Here is a 10,545-nt window from a genome sequence, read left to right on the forward strand (position 1 = left end):
CCATAAGTTTTTCTTTTACATCAGCTATGAGTTATATTTCAACATACTAATGTTGACGAAGCAATTGTGTATCAATATAAAGCTCTTTATCTTTAAGTATGAAGAATTAGAATAGAAATGTGCTATTAAAAATATATCTGTTATCTATCAAGCAATGAAAGTTTAAACTTATTATAAATCTGTGAAGTACTAACCAGTTTCAGAAGAAGGCTGCGCATCAAATCAACATGAACATATTGACAGAAAATCACACATACAGCCAACCTATTGATTACATCATCAATGTTCCTGGTCCCTCTGGGTTTGAATGCATTGTTTAAATTTGTGAAGCATGTTCAAGATAAATTGTAAACCCATATCACTATTTATAGACCAAGAATCTAGTCATCTCTCTTATTTAACTGGATGCAGGTGCACATAGTTGGATGTATTATAAATCCCAAGTCCTGGGTAAACAGGCTCAGTGAATGTGGTGTGAAAGGTGTAGAGGTGCCTCAGTGTGTTAGAGGAGACTCTGTAGAAGGACAGAGTGCCAGCAGGCCAGTCCAGATACACCCCAACTCTGTTAAAGCCATCAGAGGGAAAAGGACTGCTCCACACTTCGTGATCATTATGCTTTGCCCTAAGTGAGTGTTCCCCACTTCTAGAATCAGCATATTTGTAAAAAGTCCACGATATGGTATTTCCTCCAAATTCACCATTGTTTGATTTTCTCTCAATTTCACTGTATGCAACAGCAACATTAATAGATTCGTCAGAACAATCACTCCACTCAAACTCCCAGTAATGTTTCCCAGATAAGCTCTCTTTACACAACACCTGAGTATTTTCAAACCTCTCTGGGTGATCAGGATATGACTGCTGTGCTCCACGAGTTGCCTTCTTGTTTCCCTCAGACAGAATGAGGTTGCCATTAGCAGTGTTTGGGTCCAGGTTGAGATCACAGGCATCTGATGGAGAGACCAAAACAAAATGTGTTATCAGTTATTCTGATGGTCAAACAGGTTTCTGGAGGAGAGTTATTAGTACAGCATGTTTTTTTAAATCAAAAAAGCATGGAAACAGACTTACACCAGATCAGATCTCTTCTGTCTGTGATGTTCTCCACAGGAGGGAGTTGAAGGTTTGAAACATCTTCAGTGACCAGATTGCCATTCTTGTAATGGTAGATGGTTGCTCCTGTGTAGTTCTTGTTTGCGATGGCTGCTATGAGGAAAGAGAATCGACTGTTGTTCTTCTGTGCGTTGGCAATCTGATGGAAAGCTTTGGCTTTTTCTCTCATTTTGGTGACAACTTCTTCTGAGTAGTACCATGAATCTTCATTGGTACATTCCAATTTAGGGAAATCCACGTGGTCGGCCATCTCAACAAGGTCGTTATCACCCTTTTCCACTGAAGTGAAAACAAAGCACAGAACATCTTCTACACCTGGAGCAAGAACCTGTCTGTCGAACTCTGCCTGATTTGGGACGATCTTTATTCCCTCCATGGTATCTACACAGGATCTGATGACGTTGATTTCTCTCTCTTTACGATCCAGCCACTGGGTTAGTTTTTCCTGACTGAATGGTGACTTGTCTCTGTCTTCAAAGAGTTGGTTCAGTGAGCTCTCATCTTCTTTACCTTCACGGATGGAGGGAAGATTCTTCATCAAGGCCTGCTTGAGTTTAGTTGCATAATTACCACACAATGTTTGGAAAGTTCTCAACTCTTCTTGAATCACAGGAAACTGCTCCACCACTTTGTCTTCCAGAGAATCGTTGCATCTCATTCGTATTTCCCTTAATTTATCTAGACTATACTGGGCCTTCCCAACTACTCCATCGCTGATCCCTCTTGTCAGTTCAGCAGCTTCAGGGTTGAATTTCTTCAGCGTCATCAGCCGGACCTTCACAGGAACAGCATTCTCTCCTTTTTCTCCCAGTAGCTTTGGTAGTTGTTTGTAGGTCTGCACTGCATCTTCAAATGTTGCAGGGTTGCTTTCAAGAATGAAGTCTCCGTAGAATTTGCAGGAGAATTTCTGTGTCAGGGTTTTTTCTTCATCAGTCAGCTTAAGCTTAACTTGCCCCTCAATATCAAATTTAGGAATCTTCTTTATAGCAGCTTGCATGCTGCCCTGGATGTCCTGAACACTGCTGGCCTCTAACTTCTCACTGTCAAACACAAAGAAAGCATTTGCCCCATAAGTGATGCCTGTGACTACATGTGTTGCTGAGCTCTTCTCAATGACATCCATCTGTTGGTTTTCCATGGTTAGTTGTTCAATCATTAACTGCTTGAAGTTGGTGGTAGCTTTGTACTGACACGTCACTCTGCTCTGATTGTAGAATTTCTTCTGATCATTCAGATACTTGGCAGATCCTCCGACTTCAATCAGTCCACTCAGGAAACTGGCCTTCAGAGAAGCATCAACATCCAGCAGATTGCACTTGGATTCAGTTGAGTCAGAAGCAGAAATTTGAAATGCACTGGTGCGCTGAGAGTTTTCAGTTATCTTCCCTTGTAGAGTTTTATCATCCCACAATGTCAAACCTATAGAAATTAGAAACCATCAGTCATCTGATAAAGCAGGAAAATCATTTTAATGTAAAGTCACAGAAAACTAATAATAATAATTTAGATTTCTACATGTTGCAGCTTATTCTTCTGTCAGCAGTTTCCTAAACAGCTACTATATTCATTGTGTTTGTGTGTGTGTGTGTGTGTGTGTGTGTGTGTGTGTGTGTGTGTGTGTGTGTGTGTGTGTGTGACAAAGCTCAGCCCCGCTCTAATGCAAAGAGTTGGAAGACGGCACACACAATCAAGATTGACACCAAAACCGTTTTCTGCTCTAATAATCTCACCCTGATTTCTGCAGTACCAACGTAACTGACCATGAAACAGTTTTCACTAATTTGGAACCAATCTCCAATCAGAGTCAGGTTTCATAGGCAAGGCAGCTTTATTTGAACATTTCAGCAACAAGGCAACTCAAAGTTACATAAAATACAAGAATAAAAGTCATAGTGCAGTATAAGAAAATAGGGCAACCCTAGTCCAGGATGTTGTAAAAACGGCTTCATGGACGTAATAATCGGCTGAAATTCTACAACAGTATTTACAATTTAATTTTTCATATTCTGTGCAGGATAATATACCAACAATGTATCATGCATCAATAATTTAGTCAACTAATAAATGGCCACAACTACAAAGTGGAATTAAAAAGCATTTGCTAGACAGGGTAGCCCTAGGATCCTCCTTAAATTCAAGGCTTTTTAAGACATTTTTAATACCATTTCAAATGAAATTCAATGCCAACTTCGTACCCATTCCGACAGAAGTATGAGGGAAAATGTCAAATCTGTATACATTTTAAACCCTAGAAAATAATTATGTACAATTAGGCTACTTGAGTTAAATAAAACATTTTATTTAAATTATCATACTTAATACAATTTATTGGATTATAATACAATCCAATAAAATAAGATATATTACACTGCATAATGAGCACTTTTACTTTTGGTACTTTAAGTACATTTTGATAATACTTTTGTACTATTACTTAAGGAAGATGTTGAATGCAGTAATTAGTAACTCTACAACTCTGCTTTTACTGCAATACATGATGAGAGGAAGTCTTCCACCTCTGGAGATCACCACCAACAGTCGTGCATGAACACCTGCAGCTGTGTTTAACACTGAAAACACACCGCTCAGTTCAGCGTTACCTGCAGCTCTGCTACAGTAGCAGCTAACCGCTAACGTTACCTGCCGGTCACATCGTCTCTAAACAGTCCGCTCACAGTGAAGTCCTGCACGGATCGACAGATGTTAGACATAGGCGGAGTTTGACATTCGGGGGGGGCAAAAAAAAATAAAAACTCATTGTAGCAACTGAGACCTGGGGAACACAGCACGATCACATATGGACAAAACAAACATGCTAAATAAACATAGGTTTATTTTTTTAAGCAGATTTGAATTTACATTGTAACAATTTAAAACCTCGAGCTCAATTTAGTTAAAAAAAGAAGTCCATAACGCATATAATTCTTGAGCGACAGATGCAAAAAATCCCCAACAATCTGTGTCCCCGCAGGGCAGGCACAGACAGGCGCTCTGCTGCTGCGCTGGCTGCACGCTTCTCTGTTCACAACGCTGCCTGTTCTGCTTAACGTGAAAAAGCTTAACGTGGTTTAATGTACCTCAACAACGATCACCAAATTTATCATGGCCATATCTTGAAATGAACACTTATGCCTGTCAAAAGAACTTGACAGGCTATGCCGAGGAAAAAGCGAGGAAAAAGCTTGTACCTAAACAATGATTACCAAATTTCTTTCATATTGCTCCTCATAACCACTGAAAACTGTCAAAAAATCTAACCAGAAATGTGGTGATGATTGATCGTAGTTTAGGTACATTACACCACGTTAAGCTTTTTCATGTTAGGACTTATAAAGCCCATGAGAACCGTTGGGAGTCAACCAACAGCTGCTCCGCTGCCCTGCTGAAAATGTGAAGCAGAAACGCTAAATGTCAGATGACGTCCATAATAATTGGACTTTGGGTTCTATTTTTTGACAGTTTTCCGTGGTTATGAGGAGCAATATTAGAGAGAAATTTGGTAATCATTGGTCATTGTTTACGTACATTAAACCTGACCTGCGCGAAAGAGAAAACAACGTATGCGTCATTGTACCCAGCACTTCTGGAAATGTACCTCCGAATGCGTCTCTGTCCCCAGCACATTTCAAACCAAACTGACGCCGGTGGGCACGGCTGTGTTGGAGCACAATAGACAGACGGTGGCAGAATGCCCCGACACTTAAATTCAACTAACATGTAGGTTAACAGTGAACAATCAGTGTTGGACCTCCAGTCTGTTGAGATGCCTCTCCAAACGCAGAAACCAAGCGCAATCGCACCATAAAACGTTAAGACACGTTAAGAAAAAAGATCAGTATTTTGCCGTAATCCAATGACATGAAAACAAGTCATCCACAGCGATCAGTAGATTCCCAAACAGAGTCCCGGTGTATCCAGCAAGGCCTATACGCGCGTCCCATTCACCAGTCAGCTCCAAACAGGTGAACGAGGTGAACTTCGCCGTTTAAACAAAGTGGAATAAAACGTATCAAAGTCCAAATCTACACAACACGCGCATTCAATTAGTAAGCTGACAGCAAATTTATATACATGGCATTTAGGCAACCTTTATTGTAACGTTGGCACGGTAACATGTCCCGACTAGTGCAACAAATTATTGTTTTTTGCGTCCTGCATATGCGTCGACAATGATCTCAGGTGAGAGGCAGTGCCCTGAAAAAATATTATTTTTACTAAAGCAGTATATGCAATCAGATGTATTACCTATCCCCATTTAGTTGTTTTGTGTTTTTAAAGTATTTATAAAATATCTGGTTATGTCAGAAGTAATTATTCCACTCATTTTTGAAACAATGCAATTACCCGTTTCAGCTACTGCTAACCCCCCCAGGGCTCCAGACTAACTTTTTGCCTTGGTTGCAATGGTGCACCTAACTTCTTTATTTAGGTGCACCAGCACAAAATTTAGGTGCACCCAAAATTCGCGTCGCCATTAGCGCTGAATGGCGATACATAATATATAGCTCTATATCTTTTTTTACAAAGTGGGCTAAATGTTCAGTTTTAAGTCAAAGCCACTTTTCACAAGCTCTCTTTTTTATTGTGATTAAAATAAAATGCAAAGGCAGGGTTTCCTTTACCAGTTTGAAAATATACAGCTGCAATACATGTAAATGAAAGTTATCTGAAATAAATAGCCTTGACTTGTTTTTTAACAACAATAACAGAGTGATCAAAAGAGAAAGAGGACGCCCGGATAGCTCAGTTGGTAAATATAGAGGTTCGACCTGCGGCCCTTTCCTTCAGCTTTCCTATCAAAATAAAGGCCAAAATCTTAAAAAAAAAAAAAACAGACAGAAAGACATAGGAAGAGAGAGGTAGAGAGGGGGAGTGCGATGGACTGAAGCGTATGCTAATCACAGAGTGACGGCTGACTCATGAATGGGTCCAGCACGTGTCGAATGCGCTTTGTCGGGTCAGCGGCGTTACGCCGTCTTGTGTAGGCTATGAAATGTCTGTATCGTCACTGCGCTGCATTTTTATGAACTATGATCCAGCAGGCTCCGTCTTACACGCTATTACTCAACCAACTGAAGTTAGTTGCATTTAATAACTTATAATTAATTTTTCGCTGTGGCGGCCGCCATAACAGAGAGTTACCAGCTGAAACACTGGTACCAACACAGGTTTCCTTCTCATACTTAACAATATACAGCTGTGTTAATAACAATTAAAACTGTAGACAAATGTTGGCAGTTTGGACCGGCGGCGCTGTGTCTCTCCATGTTGCATGTGTGTGTGATTGGGCTGCGTGGAGGTCAGGTCCAAACACAGGCACGGCTCTACAGAAGGAACGGGTCATGTAACGCAACATTAAACCATATCGATATAAACGACATTGCTTCGTTAGTGGAGAGGCAGCGGATGCGAGGACGTTAGGTGCACCGGTGCGACCTAGGAAAAATCTTAGTCGCACAAATTTTAGTACCCCACGGGTACCCTGTAATAATTTTCATAGGGTTAGGGGTAAGGATTAGGGCTGAATGGTTATTTTTATCTCTAGAGTAGAACTGTGACAGATAGATTTAGAAATATTTTGAATGTAGTCAACACTTACCTGTGATCAGTTGATCTCTCCGAGCATCATAGAGCATTCCCAGGGTGAAAGGTCGACCCAGGGCAGCGATTTCCATTTGATTTGGGTCCATTTCTCCAACCTGTTGAGAAAAGTGAACACAGCCTTCAGTAATTAAAGAGACAGACAGACTGACGGTCTATGATGCTCAGAAATACAGTAATTCCCTGTAGACTCTAGTCTGACACTGACAGTTTTACACAGATCAGTAAAAGTCTAAATATCTATCTCTTCATGTCACCCTCTGTCTCTGTCCACTGCCACATCATTTTACTGACATAGCAATCTCAAGGTTCACACTGTTGAACAGTGTGAGAAGAGGGTTTGTAGCATATTAAGAAGCTAGTTAAGACTTACGTCTCAGGAGGTCATTGGGCAGTAGTGTTTGTGACTCATTGCAGAGACTTTTTATGCAGTCGTTGAGGAAGTGGTTAAAATTATTGCAGGTGAAGCACGTTTGCATTTCCCGTACAAAGAAAAACTCTCATGCACAGATTGTTAAGCTTAAGTCTTTAAATATAGAGTAAGCCTTATATGGTACGAAAGGAACATACCAGACAGTTGGTTAAAAAAACATGAAATGTGTATAAGAAAAGGAAGCTGTGCAATACAGTATGTATATATATATATATACACACACACACGCACACAATATAAAGGAATATAGCAGCAGGTGTTGAGATAATAGATAACAAGTAGTTATGATCAGTGCTTGCATTAGCAAGCTAGGCCAACTAGCTTCCACTTAAAGAGTGGAATACAGAAGTAACAGTAAAACGGTTAATTTAGCAATTGATCACAGCAGCCGTCCTGTTTGAGTCAATGTGAGATCTTGGCAAATATTACTTTCATTTGTGTTCTCAGGAGTACAATGGGCAGTAGTGTTTGTGAGTCATTGCAGAGTTTCATGCAGTCATTGAGTAAGTGGTTAAAAGTACTCAACGTTTTAAATTGTAAAATTTTTCTTCTTTAAATTTCCAGCACTTATTTTTACGTCCCATATTTTCTGATAAAAAATAAAAATTGAAAACGGGTCAATTTGACCTTAAGTCAACAAAAGGGTTAAGTCTTTAAATATAGAGTAAGTATATGGTACGAAAGGAACATACCAGAGAGTTGGGTAGAAAAACATGAAATGAGTATAAGAAAAGGAAGCTGTGCAATACAGTGTGAGTGTATATATATATATATATATATATATATATATATATATATATATATATATATATATATATATATATACATATATACACATATATACACATATACACTACTGGTCAAAAGTTTTAGAACACCACAATATTTCTAGTTTTTTTATTATAGCAGTTCAAGTCCAATGAATGTCTTGAAATGGTACAAAAGGTAAGTGGTAAACTGCCTGAGGTTAAAAAAAAAGTAAGGTTACCCAAAACTGAAAAAAAATGTACATTTCAGAATTTTACAAAAAGGCCTTTTTCAGGGAACAAGAAATGGGTTAACAACGTAAAGCTGTTCTGCAGCAATGGAGGTTGATCAAGCTTTGAAAGTTGGTGCTACCAATTCCCACAGGTGTTCCAACTTGTCTGGATTACTTACAACCCCCTCTTTTTGTATTAAAGTATTGTTGGAAAACACTGTGGTACCATAACCTTGTGACCATTATTTGAACAGTATTGTACTGCAGAAAGTAGTGTGTTGCCATACAAATAGCGGGAAAAAGGCAATTAACAATGGAAGAGAGACAGACCATCATAACACTTAAAGGAGAATTCCGGCCAATTTTTACGTTAATCTTGATTGCTATAGCTACGCGAGTACTTTCGATAGAAAAAACCCCGACCCGAATCAGTGCAGGTAACACGGAGAAGCTGCAGCTACGTACTACAAGTGTCCCCTGAGCTAAAACGGCAGTGCTCGGGGCAAGTTTTAGAGTGCCTTTGTGCCTCTTAACAGACACAACATGCAATTAATATGTCTGTGCCACAAGAACAGGGCCCTTACGTGTCAACAAGATGCGTTTTCAACTCAGACATTGTTTAAATTCACCTACCCTGGTCCCTGTCTCGATCCTGCCAGTAGCTAGCTTGCCCTGCTAGCTGCTATCCGTTAGCTGCTAGCTGCCGTTTGGTAAGTGTATTCAGACAGGCTTCTGTGATAATCATCCCAATAACAATCCACGGAGTGGTGGTGTGGCTATGTCCTCCAGAGGACAGGTCATGTCATGTCTTGAAGTGTATTCCCACCTAAAAAAAAACAATAGTGCGGTAGTAGCTGTTAGCTGCTAGCTGCCCTCTGGTGAGTGTGTACAGCCAGATAGCTGTTAGCCATTAGCTGCTAGCTGCCGTCCGGAGAGTGTATTCAGCCAGGCATCTGTGCTAATCATCCCAAAAAAAACCACGGAGCGCCCGGTGGGTTGGTGGATATCCTGCATAGTACAGATCATGCCTTCGCAGCGAAAGGTTTAGATTATTTCCCCCTCAAAATAGGTAATTGAGCACTGTAGTGGTTATGACCATATTAGTGACTATGTAACTAGCTACATGGAAACGGGATAAACGATGTCTGTGGCTTGCACAGTAATAGCGTTACTGAAGCCTAGTTGTTGCATCGCGCGGTCTCCTGGGAATTCAGTTGTAGCAGAAAAGGGTAAACAGTAATTTGCAGATGGGAGCGTAGTGTGTGTGAACAGTGAAAAGCGGAGTTGTTTATAAGGGAAGAAGCTTGGAGTATGAAGAATATAGCAGATATACAACACACGGAAGAGCCTTTTGAGTTTGATGTTCATCCTTATTTATTTGAACCCGAGTATACAGACGAAGAACTAGCCTCAAGAGTTGGAAAGAACAAGACTGACAGACAGAGGGGAAACAGGCAGATGAACTTGCTGCTCCAAGCACAAGCTAAAGGTAGCCTTCAGTAACTGGGGGACATAGCCACACCACCGGGCGCTCCGTGGATTTTTATTGGGATGATTATCACAGATGCCTGGCTGAGTACACTCACCGGACGGCAGCTAGCAGCTAATTGCTACTACCGCACTATTGTTTTTTTTAGGTGGGAATACACTTCAAGACGTGACATGACCTGTCCTCTGGAGGACATAGCCACACCACCACCGCTCCGTGGATTGTTATTGGGATGATTATCACAGAAGCCTGTCTGAATACACTCACCAAACGGCAGCTAACGGCTATCAGCTAGCAGGGCAAGCTAGCTACTGGCAGGATCGAGACAGGGACCAGGGTAGGTGAATTTAAACAATGTCTGAGTTGAAAACGCATCTCATTGACACGTAAGGGCCCTGTTCATGTGGCACAGACATATTAATTGCATATTGTGTCTGTTAAGAGGCACAAAGGCACTCTAAAAACTTGCCCCGAGCACCGCCGCTTTTAGCTCAGGGGACGCTTTTAGTCACGTAGCTGCAGCTTCTCCGTGTTACCTGCACTGATTTGGGTCGGGTTTTTTCTATCGAAAGTACTCGCGTAGCTATAGCGATCAAGATTAACGTAAAAATTGGCCGGAATTCTCCTTTAAGAATGTTGGTCTTTCCTACAGAGAAATTGTGTAGAAAGTCAAAGTGTCAGTGAGTACAGTATTCTACACCATCAAAAGGCACTTAGAAACTGGGGGAAACTCTGACAAGAAGAGGTCTGGCAGACCCAAAGCAACAACAGAATCAGAAGACAAGTCTCTGAGAGTCACAGCTTCAAGCACAGCTTAAGGCCGGTTACACACTGGACGCGTCGCGCGAGCGTGTCAGCCGCGTGGCGTGTCCGTTTATATTTCGGCTCCAATGTTAACAGGTTAGAGCTTACACACTGCCGGCGTGAGAT

At 40.9% G+C, this 10,545-nt stretch overlaps 1 protein-coding gene across 1 annotated transcript; it reads right to left on the reverse strand.

Moving 5' to 3' along the window:
• Positions 1 to 321: 321 nt before the first annotated feature.
• On the reverse strand, positions 322 to 6,803 carry LOC114548266 (neoverrucotoxin subunit alpha). Its single transcript, XM_028568109.1, has 3 exons — positions 6,713 to 6,803; positions 1,072 to 2,532; positions 322 to 950 (listed from the first exon to the last, which is right to left on the reverse strand). Exons 1-3 carry the CDS (start codon positions 6,801 to 6,803, stop codon positions 394 to 396), a joined length of 2,109 nt encoding a protein of 702 aa, XP_028423910.1. The 3' UTR covers positions 322 to 393.
• Between the last annotated feature and the right edge of the window lie 3,742 nt (positions 6,804 to 10,545).

Source organism: Perca flavescens, chromosome 21 (genome assembly GCF_004354835.1).
Source record: "Perca flavescens isolate YP-PL-M2 chromosome 21, PFLA_1.0, whole genome shotgun sequence".
NCBI lineage: Eukaryota > Metazoa > Chordata > Actinopteri > Perciformes > Percidae > Perca > Perca flavescens.